The 21,181-nt window shown below is 44.5% G+C and overlaps 1 protein-coding gene across 3 annotated transcripts in view; it reads left to right on the plus strand.

Annotated features, from left to right (window-relative positions):
* Positions 1-13: 13 nt before the first annotated feature.
* RAD17 (RAD17 checkpoint clamp loader component) overlaps positions 14-21,181 on the plus strand; it is a 52,027-nt gene continuing 30,859 nt past the window's right edge. Inside the window, exons 1-5 of one of the 3 annotated variants that reach the window (XM_077288195.1) lie at positions 14-124; positions 1,863-1,965; positions 5,443-5,688; positions 7,203-7,277; positions 7,553-7,709. In XM_077288195.1, coding sequence (XP_077144310.1) covers positions 1,924-1,965; positions 5,443-5,688; positions 7,203-7,277; positions 7,553-7,709 — 520 coding nt within the window. In that variant the 5' untranslated portion in view covers positions 14-124; positions 1,863-1,923. The remainder of the gene's footprint in view (positions 125-1,862; positions 1,966-5,442; positions 5,689-7,202; positions 7,278-7,552; positions 7,710-21,181) is intronic. The other 2 variants (XM_077288204.1, XM_077288211.1) reach the window with 2 other exon arrangements.

A 21,181-nucleotide genomic window follows, 5' to 3' on the forward strand; every position in this document is an offset into this window, starting at 1 on the left:
TCACCACCACTAGCTGCTGTCTGGCTGCGCCGTTGACGTTGATGTGAGGCGCTGGCAGGGTGAGCACTTACTGCACGGTAAACCGTTACTGCAGACAGGAGGCGATTTGTTGTGGTGTTCGGAGGTGAGTGCCCGGATGGAGTTCTGTCTGCATTGAACCAGCCGGGGCTGGAGGAGGAGGTGACATTGTGCCTATATACACTGCCTGCTCTGTAGTTACATTGGTTTACACCGGTGGAACTACAAGTCTCACCCCTCCCTTAAACACATGCACTGCGCTAAGAAGAGCGCTGTCTGGTAATTGGCAGGATCTATAATAACTGAGGTAACGGCTGCAGACATGACATATCATGGACATGTACGATGCGGGCACAGCTGGTAAGCTTACAGGTGGGCCATGCAAGTGCTGGCTGGTGTACAGACTGGTAGGTAAGTTATGGCTGGTGTACAGACTGGTAGGTAAGTGCAGGCTGGTGTACAGACTGGTAGGTAAGTGCAGGCTGGTGTACAGACTGGTAGGTAAGTGCTGGCTGGTGTACAGACTGGTAGGTAAGTGCTGGCTGGTGTACAGACTGGTAGGTAAGTGCTGGCTGGTGTACAGACTGGTAGGTAAGTGCAGGCTGGTATACCGGTGGGCACGGCAGGTGCAGACTGGTGTACAAGTGAGCACAGCTGGTATACAGACCGGTAGGTAAGTGCTGGCGGGCATGGCTGAAATACAGGAACATAAGGCAAGTACGGGCAGACAGGTACAGGGAACCTGAGAACTAGCACAAGCGTGCAGACCGCTGACATTACACTTTGCTCAGGCACCTTCCATCAGGTATAAACCTACCCAGTTGTGTGTTATTTGTGGGACAGAACATCGGAATCAGTGGAAGTAATCACAAGAAAAAAACCCCTCCAAGCAGACATTTAGAAACTGGAGAATGCGGAATATAAATGGTTCAAAAATAGTAAATGTTATTATTAGAACAATTAACAAACATTTAAAATATGTAGAAAAGACAATTAACAACCATGAGTTGTAAGAAGTATTAGACAAATGTCATATAAATGTACAAGTGGATTAGGGGAGCCCTTTAGGTATATAGCATACAATATCTCAGGCAAAGTAGGCATAATTTCCAAAATACTTATAGGGAAACCCACATATGGAAGACACTCAGATTGTCATCAGAACAGTTAAAAAAAAAAAGTCCCCCGATGCGTGTTTTTGATTTTGTCTGATGAGTGAAGGTCTGACTTCTGGAATAGAATGGTTGCACCAGTCTTGCCTGTATGCCTCATAGCTGCGGTAGATCTCGAGGAATGTATTTATAATGTTATATGCTAATGATTTCTCCCAGGCTCCGGGGTGTGCGCTGCCTGGAAGAAATCCCTGCCTCCTGACTTCATTATAATGGTTCCCCCCTCCCATCAGCGTCGCACTGACCTGTGTGGTGCTGTAATCCCGCGCATGCGCTATGCACGCTCCCCCTGTCTGCCCTCCTATGGGCAGTGTCTGCATTGATCTTCAGCAAAATGGGAATGAATGGAGAGTTGCTCATATTCCCCGTCGATTCATTCAACTCTGACATTGAACATATTAAAGGCTAGCCCTGCTGTTCCAATCTCATCTGACACAGACCAGAGTCGAGCGCAGCATAATGCTTTATCTTTAGTGTCATAGACTTGTTTGGAGCCGGTGGGCATATGCATAACACGCCATCTCAATCATCTCCTTCTCAATCATCTCCTTTTGCCCATGGACACAAGTTGCCCCGATCGGCGATAACTTGTTTATATTGATGTATGCCATGTCATGTTTTTTGTTTTTGATTAACACATTTATACATGAATGTCTCATTTCCTTGTTGTAGTGCAGACCTGGTCCCCACATATCACGCAGTGCTGATCTGATGGGAATTTTACAACTTTATAATGTCAAAGACATCTTGCAGGAGGAAAGTCTCTTCTGCTAAGGTAATGAGTCGGCTTTCTAATCTTATATACATTTTTAGATTGCATTTAAATTCTGTATCTTCTGTGCATACTTCAGGCTTTTGAACGTCTTTTAACCACTTCAGGTTTCTAAAACCACCACATGGATAAAAGTGAGCCGACTATTCTTCAGGCATTTTCTACTCAGAAGACGCTCTATACTTAACAATATATGTCAATAGGAAAGCTTGAAAGACTCCCGGGCATTTTTGTAGCACACTGTCATTGTACTTAAAAATGCTAGTGTTTTCTTTATTATTCAATGGAGTAAAAAGAAATGACCGGAAAATGGTAGTAAAAAAAAAAATGGCACAAAAATCATAGGGGGAAAAAAACAAACCAAAACCGTCAGAAAAACGCTCAGGGAACGTCCAAAAAAACATCACAAAAGACGCTTCAGGAGAAAAATGGCAGAGTTTCCGGCTTCTGCTTGAAAAACTGGACAGGTTCATCCAAAATGTAAAAGACGTTGTGTGCACATAGACTAAGGCTGTGTGCACACAGTGCATTTTTTATGTGTTTTCGCTGTGTTTTTTCCGTGTGGAAATGGGCTAAAAACACTATGGAATCCTTATGCAAGCTCAATGACAATCCTGAAGTGTTGTGCACATGATCAATAATTCTCCTTGAGTATTTGCAGTGCATTTTTTTCTACAGCATGTCAATTCTATGCATTTCTGCAGCGTTTTTCACCCATTGTCTTCAATGTAGTCAGTGAAATCCACAGCAAAAACGCAGGTATAAAAATATTTGCGGATTTGCTGAGTTTTTGTTTGCATTTTACCGTCTTCCTATGGTGCTTCCCAAGCTGTCATCTGTGTGACAGCATGGGAAACACTGGTGCGGTGGTTCTTATTGGCGGTAACTCTACTGCCGGGAAGACCGTCGGTCAGAGCGCTGCAGGGTCATGCTGTCAGATGTCAGCTGTGACTGTGACCTGCTGCCATGACTTGCGGTAAAAAGCTTACAGCAGGTCAGCAGGCGTTGGCTGGTAAGACTACTGCTCCCATCGGGCTATGTCTTCTGTCACTGATAACAGTGACAGCAGGTGCCGCTGATGAGAGACAGTGTCATCTGCCAGCGCCTATGCTCACAAAAAGTAAAATAATTACATACAAATTCAATTAAAAATAAAAACCCATTATACTCCCCTAACACCAAATCCCCAATACCCTCGTCTCCTAGAAATAATGTAAAATAATAAATCACCATATACTTACCTGTCCCCAGTAGTCCACGTAATCCAAAATGTCCCATGGCGATCTCACATATAGAACAGTCACATCGGGGGATGTGACTGCTCTACCCGGCCGCCGGTGATACACTGACAGGAGGTAATTGCTCCCGCAGTTTATCACTGAGCTGCCGTGAGAGCGTTCATCAGCTGATCAGCTCCGGTGTTCTCACGGCACCGCTGCGTGAGAACTCTCCCCCGGCAGCTCAGTGATACACTGCGGGAGCGATTACCTCCTGTCAGTGTATCGCATTCTGTCTTTGAGAGCAGTGACTTCTCTCAAAGTTATCGGGATCATCGTGGGACATTATGGATTATCTTCTCTGCAGACAGGTGAGGAATATTGTGGTTTATTATTTTATTTTTGCTGCCGGAAACGTTGGCTTCTGTGGATTAGGCGTTCGATGAGTATGGTTTATTTAAGATTCATTAAAGGAGCCTGTGTCATTATTTCAAATAAAGGACTTTATTCTGAGTGTCTGTGTTTTTATGCAATTTGACTATGGGTCTATCTTATAGACACCTCTCCATTACTAACCTGTGGACTTGCTGTCATCTGACAATACAAAGACATCAACCCCACAAATATGAACTCCACTTGCCACTGCTACAGGGCAAGTGGGAAGAGAAGAGGCTAAGTGCCAAATTTGGTGCATCTTATAGATGCACTTTTTCTTGGGTGGCTGAGAGCTGATGTTATTAGTCTGGAAGCGGCCAATATCTATGGCCCCTTCCGAGGCTATTCATATCAGCCCACAGCTTTCTGACTAGCCTTTGCTGGTTAAATTTTATAGGGAGACCCTATGTCAATTTTTTTCGGGGGTCCCCCTGTAAGCTAGCCAGTAAAGGAAAAGCAAACCGCTGTGAGCTGATATTAATAGCCTGGGAACCTTTATGGCAATTGGCTCCTTCCAAGAATATTAATATCAGCCCTCAGCCGTCGGCTTTCCCTCTGCTGGTTATTAAAATTACGCAGGAGCCCACGCAATTTTTTTTTTATTTTTTTAAATTAACAGTTGCTGTCTGGCTACAGCCTATGTACTTTCATTCTGTTAACGATCCTACATAGGCTGGTGACAATGTGTGTGTTTGTGTTTTACTTATCTGCTTAGTAATGAGGGTGTCAATAACAGATGCTGACACTAAGCTCTAATCCCATTACCATGATGCTACTACCACAGAAAGGAAAAGGTGATGTTGAACCAAGAAATTACATCACAAAACTTCTTTTTTTAAATATCTGTATTTAGCTCAAAAAAGCCTTCATTGTTGTTCAAAAACGCATACAAAAACGCGCGTTTTTCCTGCCAAGAGATGCAGAAACCTTGCAGAAATTTCTGCAAGCCAATACTCAACGTGCGCACATAGCCTATGTCTATTCTCCTCTAACCCCACTTTTCTGCGGTAACATAAGTAGTCCCAGAATTACTACGATTTGACCAATTTGCAGTCTAACATTTTGGGTTCCATACGGTGCAATACTGATGTATTTCCTTCAGATATACGCAGTGGGCTTTGATAAATGTGCCGCCCTGTTATTCTGCCCCCTGTAAGGGTATGTGCAGACGATCCGGAAGTGGCAGCACTTTGGACACATCTCATGTTCGCAGCCGTCTATTGAACACAGGTGGATTCACTGCGTCCAATACATTCTATTGGTGAAATTTATCTTGCGGAGACTTTCGTCTCTGCAAGAGAAAATGACATACTGCAGTCTGGAGAGACCACATGTCCGTCTCTGTGGGTGAGATGCGGGCATCTGTGAACGCATAGTGGGCATGGGATTTCTTGAAATCCCATCCACTATGCTGTAACATCTGGACGCTGCACAAGTACACAGCGTCCAACCGCAGCGATTACTGATCGTGTGCACCTACCCTAAAGCGTAACATTGCTTAGGAGACACTCGTCTATGTCGGATGTTAGATGCTTATTATCGCACCAGATGAGTGTTGTGATCAATGTGAAATGGAGGACATATCTGATAGTTGTGATACTTTTCAGATTTGCACTGAAACACACACACAATCTGTGATACAATTGTAGAACACATGAAACCGTTGAGTGTATCTCTGGTGATCGAGGGCGTTGAATGCAATTTTCATTATGAAATATTCCCTGTACATTTTCCTTAGCGTGTCTGTTCCTTAGTAGAATGATCTCTATGAATGACAACACTGCAGAAAGACAATATAATGATGTAATATGATGTGACTTGTTTCCAGATCACTGACTGGGTAGAACCGTCCTTTGAAGATTTCTTTGGCAGCTCGGGTAAAGTCACCTCAAAGGTTTTTGTGACCTCTAAGAAAAGTGTTGGCAAAAAAGATGAGTCCACGTTAGAGAACAAATCTCACAACAAAAAAAGAGCAAATCCATTCTCTGCCAATCATTGTAAAGATGGAGTCGCAGCAACACCAGGCCAGTCTCAGAATGACCCCTGGATTGACAAATACAGGCCCAATGTTCTGGTAGGTCACGCAGTAAAGATGAAGTTTTGTAATGTATTTCTTAGAGCTCTTCTCAAGCTGTGACTTATTTTTTTTATTTGGAAATATCTCACTTTTTAATTCTAATTTTAACCCATAATATTTCTGTACTTGATAATGAATCAGGAATAGTGATGAGCGAATATACTCGTTACTTGAGATTTCGCGAGCATGCGCTGGGGACCTCCGAGTATTTTTTAGTGCTCGGAGATTTAATTTTTCTTGCCGCAGCTGAATGATTTACATCTCTTAGCCAGGTTGATTACATGTGGGGATTCCCTAGCAACCAGGCAACCCCCACATGTACTTATGCTGGCTAACAGATGTAAATTATTCAGCTGCGGCAAGAAAAACGAAATCTCCGAGCACTAAAAAATACTCTGAGGACCCCCGAGCATGCTCGAGAAATCTCAAGTAATGAGCATATTCGCTCATCACTAATAGGGAATGATATGTATAATAGAGTTCTGGCAGAATCCTGGAAACTAACTACAGGTTTGTTCTCATGAAAACATTTTAAATAACATCTGATGCGGTTTTGTGGACGCTCTCATTAAAGTGTTATTCCCATCTCCGTCTTTCATGGCTTATGTGGGGCTTATGGAAATAATTTAACAATGTGAACTGTTGGCATAACTCACGGGCTGCGGTGCACGTAGCTTACTTTATGGAGTGTTCATAACCCTGCCTTTGGTGGCCAACACCTAGGTGCAGTTGTTCCCATAACGGCCATGAAAGACGGAGGTGGGAATAACCCTTTAGCCGCTTATGGTCACTTGTTATCATCAGGTCTGGCCAAACAGTTTCCTGGCCACTCTGTAATATTAAATGTTAGTCATTCTGTGTAATGGCTAGCCATATAATACGTGGATGGTCTGTTATTATAAGGGCGCTGCAGTCTCACAGGATGGTCCAAATGGAACCCACTACTCCAGTGTGTATACCTTTTTAAAGGGACTCTGTCAGCAGGTTTTTCCTATGTAATCTGACAATGAGGAGTATGAAAGAGACCATGATTACAACGATGTGTCACTTGGTGGTCTACATGCTGTAATTATGATGTAATCCCTGTTTTTCAGCTGCACATCTAGCAGTGCTCTGTATAACCCCTCCTATGCTTCTTGCAGCTTTCTGTGTACACTGCATATTAACAGAAAGCTGCCAATCAGTGATGGGGGCGGGGTTATACAGAGGAGTTGACTAGGAGGCACGAGACACCTAGTCCTGTAGTGATAATTTGCTGATAAAACACTGATTTTATTGAAACCACAACACACATTCTAGCAAGTAGCAGATCACTGTAATCAGGGTCTCAGCCCTAACATCATGCTGCTCTCAAATTCCATAGCAAAAAACTGTCTAAGTCCCTTAAATAAGACATATGAAAAGGTGACAACCCCTTTAATGCTCATGGATGTTCCCAATAAGTGCTGCGATTCTTAAATTATATGGACATCATCCGGGATTTTCATGAAAGCACTGTACACTTTTTGCAGACACAGCTGGCTGTACATAAGAAGAAAGTGGAGGAAGTTGAAACTTGGCTAAGAGCACACTCTGACAAAAAACAGGTCAGTCTGCTTATTATACAGTCCAAACAGTACTGATGTGAACTAGTTTTCCATAGCTGTCGTTTATTACTTGTGTAAAGGACGGGAAATAAATGGCTGATTGCAGATCATTAGAGTGGCGGTCTTGAGCATGACCGCTGTGAGTGGAGCAGGAATTAAGCATTTGTCTTGCCCCTCCATTTGAATTCCTCCTCACAGCGCAAATGCAGAGGACCCCCTTTCTAGTTATCATTGGAGCCTTTCTTTATCGCTAACACATCTGCATGTCTTCACAGGGCGGATCTATTTTGTTGCTGACTGGCCCTCCTGGGTGCGGAAAGACTGCAACCATCCTAGTGCTTGCCAAAGAGATGGGCATCCAAGTCCAGGAGTGGATCAACCCTTTAATGCAAGAATATAAACAGGATGAGCCACCAGTCATTTTTGACCGAGGTAATTAAAAATATATTTAAAAGGGAAAAAAAAAAGCAAAAACCAAAGTGTAGATTTTTAATGTTGCAATCACAGCGCCACTTACAGGGAAAAATGGGTCTGACTGTGTGAAAACTGTCAAAATTGGTGTTGCGCCAGGGTTAGTTATTCACAGCATTGGTCACATGGCCAGGCCGCTAATGATCAGCAATTGCGGCCTAGAATATGTTGGCGATATAAAAATACAAGTTGTCATATCATTTCTACCTTCTCTTATAGATGCCTATATGTGTAATTTGTCATGCAGCTTTTCAATATTGGAGGCACACACTTTGTTACATTTATTTTTTTTATAGATTTTTTTAAAGTTATTCTTTCATATCAGGATCTATATTAAAAAAAAAAAAAAAATCATTCAGTTTTCACATTGGTCATAAGTTCTCATATTGGAGTGCTTTCACATTGCATTTTGTTACATGCTTGTTTGTCCTGTCAGAGCTTATGTCCAAACCCCACCTGCAAAATGGGATTCGGGCATATGCGCCAACGGGGCTATAGATTATAATGGTGCCATCAGAATTACCGTGCAATCTCACATGCATAATTTTTAGGCAAATACGCCTACTGGAGGCGGACACCCAGACGTAGTAGGTGGCGTCTGAGTGCAGGGGCATACAAAGAATCATAGCAGAAGTTCTCATCCCCCCCCCACCCTCCCCCATAAAAAAAAACACTTAATGTTCGGCACGGTCACAGAAGAGCATATCTAACAACTTTGCAGCCCTTACAAAGTCATTTCCTCCTATTGAAGCAAAAGCCCATGTATTGCACTTTCATTACCCCCGTAAAGTATGATGCAAACTCTATTGTGTGTTCCCCCCTCCCGAAGCAAAGTATGATAACCCCACAGTACCCTCCACACACACTGTATGATGACCCTACTTTACCCCCCTCCCCTTCAACCCTTCCTCTGCAAAGTGTGGTGACCCTAAGGCTATGTGCACACTTTGCGGTGTGCTCTGCGGGTTCTCCCACAGCGGAATTGATAAATCTGCAGGGCAAACCCGCTGCGGTTATCCCTGCAGATTTATCGCAGCTTGTTCCGCGGTTTCCGCTGCGGGTTTCCGCCTATACTATTGATGCTGCATATGCAGCAATATGCAGCATCAATAGTATAATGTTAAAATAATAAAAATTGGTTATACTCACCCTCTCTGACGTCCCGATCTCCTCGGCGCTGCACTCGGCGGTCCGCTTCCAAAGATGATGTGCGAGAAGGACCCTTCGTGACGTCACGGTCATGTGACCGCGGCGTCATCACGGTCATGTGACCGCGACGTCACCGCAGGTCCTGTTCGCACATCAACCCAGACCGGACGCCGCGGGCAGCGCTGAGAGGTGAGTATAACATGATTTTTTATTTTAATTCTTTTTTTTACACCCAAATATGCTTCCCAGGGCCTGGAGGAGAGTCTCCTCTCCTCCACCCCGGGTACCACCCGCACATTAACCGCTTACTTCCCGCAACGTGGGCACAGCCCCATGCGGGAAGTAAGCGGTTCAATGCATTCCTATGGGTGCAGAATCGCAGCGATTCTGCACAAAGAAGTGACATGCTGCGGGTTGTAAACCGCTGCGTTTCTGCGCGGTTTTTCCCGCAGCATGTGCACTGCGGTTTGCGGTTTCCATAGGGTTTACATGTTAATGTAAACGCTATGGAAACTGCTGCGGACCCGCAGCATCAAAATCGCGGCGGTTCCGCGGTAAAAACCGCAAAGTGTGAACATGGCCTAACACAGTTTGATGCTCCAACTCTGATCGCCACACAGACCTTCATACAGTATAATGGGCTTTCATACAGTATAATGACACCCACATCTTCCACTCAGTATTATGGCCTCAACATAACCATTCACCCTATATAATGGCCCCCTCTAGCAGTCTAAATAGTATATTGGCCTCCACACCTTTCTACTCAGTATGATGGCCCCAATACAACCATCCTCATTGCATAATGGCCCCCACTTGAGCTCTGAATAGTATAATGCCCTCCAAACCACATACAGCCCCCTCCACAGCTCTCTACACAGTATTATGAACCCCTGCAAAAATCTTCACACTGTATAATGACTTACATGCAGTATAGTGGCCCCCACATAGCCCGGAAAATAATATAATGCTCCCCCACATAGACCTGCAAAAAGTATAATGTCGCCCCACATAGTCCTCCATACACTATTATGAATACTGTATAGTCCTCCATATAGTATTATGGGCACCACATAGTCCTCCATATGGTATTATGGGCACCACATACAAACAGTATAATGCCATCCCCACATAGTCCTGCAAACAGAATAATGCCCCCCCCCACACACACACAGTCTTGCAAACAGTATGATGTCCCCCCTCACACAGTCCTAAAAAAAAAAAAGTATAGTGGCCCCCTCATAGCCCTCCATATGGTGTTATTTGAACCACATAGCCCTCCATATGGTGTTATCGGCACCACATAGCCCTCAATATGATGTTATGGGCACCACATAGCCCTCCATATCTGGTCTTATGGACAATGCATAGCCCTCCATCTATGGTCTTATGGACAACACATAGCCCTCAATATGTGGTCTTATGTACACCGCATAATCCTCAATAGGTGGTCTTATGGACACCGCGTAGCCCTCAATAGGTGGTCTTATGGACACCGCGTAGCCCTCAATAGGTGGTCTTATGGACACCGCGTAGCCCTCAATAGGTGGTCTTATGGACACCGCGTAGCCCTCAATAGGTGGTCTTATGGACACCGCGTAGCCCTCAATAGGTAGTCTTATGGACACCGCGTAGCCCTCAATAGGTGGTCTTATGGACACCGCGTAGCCCTCAATAGGTGGTCTTATGGACACCGCGTAGCCCTCAATAGGTGGTCTTATGGACATCGCGTAGCCCTCAATAGGTGGTCTTATGGACACCGCTTAGCCCTCAGTATCTGGTCTTATGCACACCGCATAGCCCTACATACAGTATGTCACCCACACCCTTCCACTGAGCATGATGACCCGAATACAACCAACCATACTGTATAGTGGCCCCCATCAAAATGGTATAATGGTCCCCACTCCCTGCACAGTATTATGGCCCTCACAAAAACCTTCACACTGTATTAAAGCTTACATGCACTATAATTTCCAACCACATAGTCCTGCAAATAGTATAATGTTCCCCACTCACATAATCCTACAAGCAGTATGACACTCCCTCACATAGTCCTGCAAACAGTATAATGCCCCTTCTCACACAGTCCTAAAAAACAGTATAACGGCCCCCTCATAGCCCTCTGTTTAGTATTATGGGCACCGCATAATTTTCCATACGTTTATTATGGGCACCACATAGTCCTCCATACGGCATCATGGGCACCACATAGTGCTCCATACGGTATTATGGGCACCACATAGGCCTCTATACAGTATTATGGGCACCACATAGGCCTCCATACAGTATTATGGGCACCACATAGCTCAGCATCCAGGATCAGGATGCCGATACAGCTGAAAGTATGAAAGGGGGGGGGGGGACAGTGCCAGTGTTTTCACTCTGCCCCCCCACCCGACTCACAGGCCCCATAGTGGCCGCGTGCTCTGCCGCCATTAAAGGTACACCACTGCATCCAACCCGCAGCGGCCAGATGTTAAAGCATAGTGGATGGGATTTCAAGAAATCTCATGTCCACTATGCGTGCACAAACGCCTTCGGCTTCCCTGCAGAGACAGACATGTGGTGCGTCTTTCCAGACCGCAGCATGTCTATTTGTCTTGCGGAGATGCTCAGTCTCCGCAAGATAAATTTCACCCGTACAGTGTATTGGACGTGGTGATTCCGCACGGTTCAGTGAAGACATGTAGGATTACCTGCATTCAAAAGCTGGCAGCGCTTTGGACGGAGCGGACATGTGCTGCGTCCAAAGCGCTGCCTAATACTGACCGTGGGAACATACCCTTAGATGCTTGTCCTTAAGATTAAATAAATGTACCATAATTGTTATAATCTTTCCTCATAAGTAAAATCATCCTTGCCCTTATCAGTTTGGTAGCTGTTCTTTGAACTTTTTCTAACTCCAGGGCATTCTTTTTATGAATTGGTGCAAGGAACCTAACTACTTATTCCAGATGGATCCATCATTTGTTATGTGTTAGTATTACTTACCTGTCCCACAAGTTCATTCCTCTTTTATTACCTGACAATACACTGTGTTCCAAATTATTATGCACATAGAGTTTAGGAGTGATAAGGTTAGAATTTTTTTGTTTGTCATTTAAACTCATTGATGGTGATGTGTGTCAGGGCTCTTTATATCACTGAAAGCAATTGCAGATACCTGTGCACATTAGTTTGGCAGGTGTGTCCAAATAAAGGCAAGACTACTTGAGAAGGCTGTTCCACATTATTAAGCAGCCTACATTTTTTGCCAAAATGGGAAAGAAAAAGGATGTGTCGGCTGCTGAGAAGCAACAAATTGTGGAGTATTTAGGTCAAGGCATGACTACAATCAACATTGCCAAGACACTTCATCGTGATCATTGCACAATCAAGAAGTATGTAGCTGATTCCCAGCACACACGTGTGCGTGCTGATAAGGAAAAATTGAGGACTCTTTCCAACAGGCAATTGCGTAAGGTTAAAAGAGCAGCTGCAAAAATACCTTGTCATAGCAGCAGACAAGTTTTTGAAGCTGCTGGTGCCTCCAACGTCCCCAGAACAACAAGATGCAGGGTCCTTCAGAGGTTTGCAGCTGTGCGTAAGCCATCCTGTCCACCACCTCTTTCCACTGCACACAAGCAGAAACGGCTCCAGTGGGCCAAACGATACATGAAGACTGACTTCCAAACTGTTTTGTTCACTGATGAGTGCCGTGCAACGCTCGATGGTCCAGATGGATGGAGTGGAGGATGGCTGGTTGATGGACACCCCATGAAAACACAGCTATGGCGCCAACAAGGAGGAGGTGGAGTAATGTTTTGGGCTGGAATCATGGGGAGAGAGATTGTCGGCCCCTTTATGATCCCTGAAGGGGTAAAGATGAACTCCATAATCTATGTGGAGTTTCTAAAACAACACTTCCTGCCATGGTTCAAGAGGAAGAACCGTGCTTTCCACAGCAAGATCATTTTCATGAATGATAATGCACCGTCTCATGCTGCAAAGAACACATCTGCATCTCTGGCTACTATGGGCATAAAAGAGGACAAACTTATGGTGTGGCCACCATCTTCCCCTGACCTCAACCCCATTGAGAACCTCTGGAGCATCATCAAAAGGAGTGTCTATGATGGCGGGAGGCAGTTCACATCTAAGCAACAGCTCTGGGAGGGTATTCTGTCCACATGCAAAACAATTGAAGCAGAAACCATCCAAAAACTGACAAATTCAATGGACGAGAGAGTTCAGAAGGTTCTTTCGAACAAGGGGTCCTATGTGCAAATGTAACATCACCTAGAATAAAGTTTTCACTTGAAAACTGTTTGATTTCATTTTGTAATAAGCTGATAATGCTTATAACTTCACAATTGACCATTTTTTTGTTCAAAATAAAAAAAAAAGGTTGAAAACTCTGCTGTGCATAATAATTTGGAACATGCATTTTGAGTGTTTATTTTTTTTTTAAAAGATACTGTTTTCATAGGCAGTTTGTTCCAAAACATTGCAATTATACTAGAATAGTAGATGACTGGAAAATAACAATGACTGCAATTCAGATAGGTAATTTAGAGAAAATATGAGGAAATATTATTTGCATAATAATTTGAAACACAGTGTATTCTGCTGACCTTAGGAGCTACTGATTGACATTACAAGCAGCTATTTAGTTTGTGATCTACAAGTACACCAAGATCCTTTTCTACAAGTAACTCCTAGTTTTACTCCCCCTAGAGTGTATGATGTTTGCCTTTTATTAGTGCCCAAGTGCATACCTTTTAGATTTCTCCACTTTTAACCTCCTCTTCCACACGGATGCTGAAACGTCGAATTTGTCCAAATCGGTTTGTACATATATAAATATCCTCCATAGACTGCACGTCTTCTATATGTCTTCTGTACTGTGCCCCTTCAAGTACAGATATCCCCATTCTGGACCCCTTGTAGTTATAACGTCCAACATTCTTTGCCCCTTCCAGTAAGAATGCTGCCCATCCTGGACCCCTTCCGGTAATAGTGGCCAGCATTCTGGTTCCCTTCCTGCTATTATGTCCCCGATCCTGAGCCACATTCTGTCATAATATCCCTATCCTGGCTCCCGTCCAGTAATAATGTCCCCCGTCCTGGCGCCTTCCAGTAATAATGTCCCCAACCTTCCTTTTTGGAAGTGCATTTGAACAGCAAGGTGGCTTGTTGTTGAAGGGAAATAGAGAAAAAAAAAATCTATAAGTCTTCAGCATAGCGAGTGTGAGCGAGCTGAGTGTGACCTGAGCGTAAGTGTGGACGGCGGTAAGTGTGACTTGTGATTCAGTGAGGAGGTATTTGGAAGGCCTTTAACAAATACCTGTGTGAATTTGTGTGAGTTGCTGAATTGGGAGTAGCAATATTCACAAGGGGTTAACTTAGGGTGGGCGGTCATAATCAAGGGTTTATAAGGGGCAGCTGTTTGGGGCTCAAGTCCTTTTTGGAAGTGCATTTGAACAGCAAGGTGGCTTGTTGTTGAAGGGAAATAGAGGAAAAAAAAAAATCTATAAATCTTCAGCATAACGAGTGTGACCGAGCTGAGTGTGACCTGAGCGTAAGTGTGAACGGTGGTAAGTGTGACTTGTGATTCAGTGACTTTGGAATCAGGGAGTTTCCAAGGGAGGAATTGCTGTCTGTTTTTAATTAATACTTGTATTTATTTTTATTTAACGTTTGTGTGGTGCAATCCCCATTAGGAAATGTGCTCCACTATTGTTAATGCCATCCAGTGCACATCTTGCCACATGTATGCAGTCCTTGATCAGCCGGTCGAGGGTGCATACTGCTGTGCGAGATTTGAGCACGTTGTGCATTTGGAATCCCAGATTCTGGATCTAAATGTGCAGCTGGCAACACTGAGATCCATAGACAATATGGAGAGGAGTCTTCTGCTCACAGAGCAGACGCTCAATGGGATAGATGAGGAGGGGGATGGTAGGATGGAGCTGCAGGACAGTGAAGTAGGTAGCTGGGTGACATTCAGAAAGCGGGGTAGAGGGAAGAGTGCCAGGGAGGCTAGTCCTGATCTGGCTCACCCCAATAAGTTTGCTAAGTTGGCAGATGAGGGGGGTACCAGTACAGGGGTAGCACTGCTGCAGCCAGGCATGTCCTCTGAAAGCCGGAGGAGTGACTGCTCCAGTAAGGAGGAAAATAGGAGAGCAGGGCAGGCCAGACAGGTGCTGGTAGTGGGGGACTCAATTATTAGGGGAACAGATAGGGCAATCTGTCACAAAGACAGGGATCGTCGAACGGTGTGCTGCCTACCTGGCGCTCGAGTCCGACACATCGCTGATCGGGATGACAGATTACTGGGAGGGGCTGGTGAGGACCCAGCGGTCATTGTGCACATTGGCACAAATGACAAAGTTAGAGGTAGGTGGAAGGTCCTTAAAGATGATTTCAGGGAATTAGGCTGCAAGCTGAAAGCAAGGACCTCCAACGTGGTATTTTCTGAAATACTGCCTGTACCACATGCCACGCCAGAGAGGCAACGGGAGATTAGGGAGGTTAATAAGTGGCTCAAGAATTGGTGTAGGAAGGAGGGGTTTGGGTTCCTGCAGAACTGGGCCGACTTCTCAGTTGGCTACAGGCTCTACGCTAGGGCCGGGCTGCACCTCAATGGGGAAGGTGCAGCTGTGCTGGGGGAGAAAATGGCTAGAAGATTGGAGGAGTGTTTAAACTAGGGATTGGGGGGGGGGGGGTATTCATTTTATAGGAGGGGAAGATAGTGCAGATAGACACCTGGGCACAAATAAGGAAGTTGGGGGTGGCGGTGGCATGGGGGGTGGGGTTAGAACAGTTAGTAATTTAAGAAAGAATAGAGGTACAGAGAGGAACATCAAGTGCATGTATACTAATGCCAGAAGCCTCGCCAACAAAATGGATGAATTAGAATTAATGTTGTTGGAGCATAATTGACATGGTGGGGATATCTGAAACATGGCTGGATGAGAGCCATGACTGGGCTGTTAACTTGCAGGGCTATAGCCTTTTCAGAAATGACCGTACAGATAAGCGAGGGGGTGGGGTGTGTCTGTATGTAAAATCGACCTTAAAACCCATCCTGCGTGATAATATAGGTGAATCTAATGAAAATGTAGAGTCCCTGTGGGTGGAGATAAGGGGAGGGGGAAAAAATAATAAATTACTGATAGGGGTTTGTTATAAATCTCCAAAAATAATGGAAGCAATGGAGAATATCCTCGTAAAACAAATAGATGAAGCTGCGACTCAAGGAGAAGTCATCATTATGGGGGACTTCAACTACCCTGAAATAGATTGGGGAACAGAAACCTGCAGTTCCAGCAAAGGTAATCCGTTTTTGACAACTATGAGAGACAATTACCTTTCACAACTGGTTCAGGACCCAACAAGGAGGGGGGCACTGCTAGACCTAATATTAACCAACAGGCCAGACCGCATATCAAATATAAGGGTTGGGGGTCACTTGGGGAATAGTGATCACAAAATAATAAGTTTTCATGTCTCCTTTAATAAGATGTGTAGTAGAGGGGTGACAAGGACACTAAACTTCAGGAGGGCAAATTTCCAACGGATGAGAGAGGATCTTGGTGCAATTAACTGGGACGATATCCTGAGACATAAAAATACACAAAGAAAATGGGAGACGTTTATTAACATCCTGGATAGGACCTGTGCACAGTATATACCGTATGGGAATAAACATACTAGAAATAGGAGGAAACCAATATGGCTAAATAGAGCTGTAAGGGGCGCAATAAGGGACAAAAAGAAAGCATTTAGAGAATTAAAGGAAGTAGGTAGTGAGGAGGCATTAAATAAATACAGAAAATTAAATAAATTCTGTAAAAAGCAAATCAAGGCAGCAAAGATTGAGACAGAGAGACTCATTGCCAGAGAGAGCAAAAATAACCCCAAAATATTCTTTAACTACATAAATAGTAAGAAACTAAAAAATGATAGTGTTGGCCCCCTTAAAAATAGTCTGGGTGAAATGGTGGATGAGGATGAGGAAAAAGCCAATATGCTAAATGACTTTTTTTCATCAGTATTTACAAAAGAAAATCCCATGGCAGCCAATATGACTAGTGATAAAAATTCCCAATTAAATGTTACCTGCTTAACCCAGCAGGAAGTACGGCGGCATCTAAAAATCACAAAAATCTCCGGGCCCGGATGGGATACACCCCCGAGTACTGCAGGAATTAAGTACAGTCATTGATAGACCATTATTTTTAATCTTTAAAGACTCCATAATAACAGGGTCTGTACCACAGGACTGGCGTATAGCAAATGTGGTGCCAATATTCAAAAAGGGGACAAAAACTGAACTCGGAAATTATAGGCCAGTAAGCTTAACCTCTACTGTGGGTAAAATCCTGGAGGGCATTCTAAGGGATGCTATACTGGAGTATCTGAAGAGGAATAACCTCATGACCCAGTATCAGCACGGGTTTACTAGGGACCGTTCATGTCAGACTAATTTGATCAGCTTCTATGAAGAGGTAAGTTCCGGACTGGACCAAGGGAACCCAGTGGATGTAGTGTATATGGACTTTTCAAAAGCTTTTGATATGGTGCCACACAAAAGGTTGATACATAAAATGAGAATAATGGGGATAGGGGAAAATATGTGCAAGTGGGTTGAGAGCTGGCTCAGGGATAGGAAACAAAGGGTGGTTATTAATGGAGCACACTCGGACTGGGTCGCGGTTAGCAGTGGGGTACCACAGGGGTCAGTATTAGGCCCTCTTCTTTTTAACATATTTATTAATGACCTTGTAGGGGGCATTCAGAGTAGAATTTCAATATTTGCAGATGACACTAAACTCTGCAGGGTAATCAATACAGAGGAGGACAATTTTATATTACAGGATGATTTATGTAAACTAGAAGCTTGGGCTGATAAATGGCAAATGAGCTTTAATGGGGATAAATGTAAGGTCATGCACTTGGGTAGAAGTAATAAGATATATAACTATGTGCTTAATTCTAAAACTCTGGGCAAAACCGTCAATGAAAAAGACCTGGGTGTATGGGTGGATGACAAACTCATATTCAGTGGCCAGTGTCAGGCAGCTGCTACAAAGGCAAATAAAATAATGGGATGCATTAAAAGAGGCATAGATGCTCATGAGGAGAACATAATTTTACCTCTATACAAGTCACTAGTGCGACCACACTTAGAATACTGTGTACAGTTCTGGTCTCCGGTGTATAAGAAAGACATAGCTGAACTAGAGCGGGTGCAGAGAAGAGCGACCAAGGTTATTAGAGGACTGGGGGGTCTGCAATACCAAGATAGGTTATTACACTTGGGGCTATTTAGTTTGGAAAAACGAAGGCTAAGGGGTGATCTTATGTTAATGTATAAATATATGAGGGGACAGTACAAAGACCTTTCTGATGATCTTTTTAATCATAGACTGGTGACAGGGACAAGGGGGCATCCTCTACGTCTGGAGGAAAAAAGGTTTAAGCATAATAACAGACGCGGGTTCTTTACTGTAAGAGCAGTGAGACTATGGAACTCTCTGCCGTATGATGTTGCAATGAGTGATTCATTAATTAAATTTAAGAGGGGACTGGATACCTTTCTGGAAAAGTATAATGTTACAGGGTGTATATATATTAGATTCCTTGATAAGGCATGGATCCAGGGAACTAGTCTGATTGCCGTATGTGGGGTCGGGAAGGAATTTTTTTCCCCATGGTGGAGCTTACTCTTACCACATGGGGTGTTTTTGCCTTCCCCTGGATCAACATGTTAGGGCATGTTAGGCTATGGGTTGAACTAGATGGACTTAAAGTCTTCCTTCAACCTTAATAACTATGTAACTATGTAATAGCCCTTTCCAGTAATATATGTCCCTCATTCATGGCCCCTTTGAGTAAAAATGTCCCCCATCCTGACCCCTTTGAGTATTATATGACGCCCATCCTGTGATAATGCTTCTGGTTCTGCCAATGTTCTCTAACACAGACAAAAAAGATATTTCTCCTTCGCCTCATTGGGGGACACAGACCATGAGTGTATGCTGCTGCCACTAGGAGGCTGACACTAAGTTAACACAAAAAAAGTTAGCTCCTCTTCTGCAGTATACACCCTCGTGCTGGCTCCCAGAGAACCAGTTCTTGCTTCGTATCCGTAGGAGGCATACGGGTCTGGTCTTGAGACTGAAAGATCTTTATTATTTTATTTTAACATTTTATTTTTACCAATTTTTCCAAGTGGAATGAAGGGGTGACAGATCCTTTCAAGGTTCCGATATTCCCCAAACAATCAACAGGCGAGCACGGAGAGTGTCGCCTCTCCATATCTTCTTCTGCGACGTGGGATGCCAAGCCAGGGGTGAATTTCTAGGGCACCGATCTCCCCACACCCCTAACAGACAAGCAAATGGTGTGTCGCCTCCACGTATCCTCTTCCGCACAGCTCAAGAAGCACATCTGAGGTCTCGGGGGATCATACACTAACTGCCATCCGGAAGGACGGAAAGGTCCCGGCAGCAAGTGTTTTCAGCGCAGGGTCCATGCAGTTGGAGAAACGCAGGAGGAGCGGGGACACAGACCTTGGTAAGGGAGCACTGTATTATACATCCTCCTCCCAGCTGTAACCCCTTTTTTTTTCTCAGCAGTATCCTCTCCGCAGCCCCTATTATTATAGGGCCACATTGAAGGGTACATCATGTCCCAGCCTAAGGCATCTAAAAAGTCTAACAAGACTATGGCTATATCTTTAACTTCATGCTCCTCCTGCCAGTCTGCATTTCCTAAGGCTCAGAGTTCGCCGCTCTGCAATGCCTGTGACCCCAACTGCGCTCAGGAGCCCTCCGCTGCCACCGAGCCCAGTGAACCTAGTTCCCCTGAGTGGGCTTCGTCACTGTCTCCGTCCATGGCTTCACTGGCAAAAGCGATTGAATCCCTCCGTGATCCTTGGGAGGACCGGAGCGTTTGCAGGACTGATGTAGATGGATCCTCCCCAAGCCGGGAGCAGTCGGTTAGCAGGGGCCGAATGCACTATAGAAGCCATTAGGCACCTAAAAAAAAAAAAGGATCCGTAGCACGTCTCCTGAGCTCTGTTTCTCGCTCTACCACTCCAGAGGTCAGAAGCGAACGCAAATCTGAATTTGAATCTGATGGTTCCTTAGATCCAGATTCGCCAGATTTTCAGAAAACAGTGGATTCGTTGTTTGAGGCTGTCAGCCAGGCTTTAAAGGTTGAGAAAGGTTCCGGCTCCGCTTCGGATTAAACAGTGTCCTTGAAGAGGACTAAACACTCTCATAAGGCATTTGCTGTTCATCCTGAATTTAGAGCCATAGTTAATAGGCACAGAGAATGCCCGGATAAACGCTTCCCAGGACAAATCTTGAGGTAAAGTATCCTTTTTCAGCTGATCTGAAGAAATATTGGGCTCAATCTCTGGTGGTAGATTCCCCAGTATCCCGCCTACCCGCCTAGCATCCAAAACTCTCCTGTCCGTGTCGAATGGCTCATCCATCAGAAATCCCACGGACTGTCAGATAGAAAGTTTGGCTCGCTCTGTCTTTGAAGCCTCAGGTTCGGCTCTCTATCCATCATTTGCCACAGCATGGGTAGCTAAGGCAATAATTTGCTGGTCAAAAACCTTAGCTACTTCACTTCGCAGCAGTAACCTTCCTCCAGAGGCGGCGCACCTTGCGAACCAAATTTCCCAAGCAGGCGATTACGTGGTATATGCATCCTTGGATGCGGCCGGTTGTGCTGCTTAGTCAGCAGCCAGTGTCATCACTATCAAGTACATAGTGGCTCAGAGAGTGGAAGGTGGACCTGCATCAGAAAAGTCTGTCACCTCCCTTCCTTATCAAAGCGGTTGCTTATTTGGAGAAAAACTGATCAGCTTATTTCGGATGCTACGGGAGGGAAGTGTAAATTCCTCCCCAAAAGAGACTTAGGCGTCCCTTTTGGAGACAGTAACAAATCCGTTTTTCATCACCCATGAAGGCACCACGAGAAAGTGGATCCTCCCTTCAAGGACAGGAAACCTTCAAGATAAAAAGGCAGCTTCTCTCTCCGCATCAGTTGGTTTCCTGTCCTTAATGGGGAACCCTCAAGAGAATTTATGGGAGGATATGGAGTAAATTTTTATCTGCAGGTCTGTTCCAGAACGCCTGAAGGCTCATTCAACGAGAGCCATGGCGACATCTTGGGCGGAGAGAGCAGATGCTTCCATCGACCAGATCTGTAAAGCGGCCACCTGGTCCTTTCCGTCTACCTTCTTCAGACATTATAGGTTAGATCTGTCTGCTTCCTCT

This window comes from Ranitomeya variabilis, chromosome 1, assembly GCF_051348905.1.
Source record: "Ranitomeya variabilis isolate aRanVar5 chromosome 1, aRanVar5.hap1, whole genome shotgun sequence".
Classification (NCBI taxonomy): Eukaryota; Metazoa; Chordata; class Amphibia; order Anura; family Dendrobatidae; genus Ranitomeya; species Ranitomeya variabilis.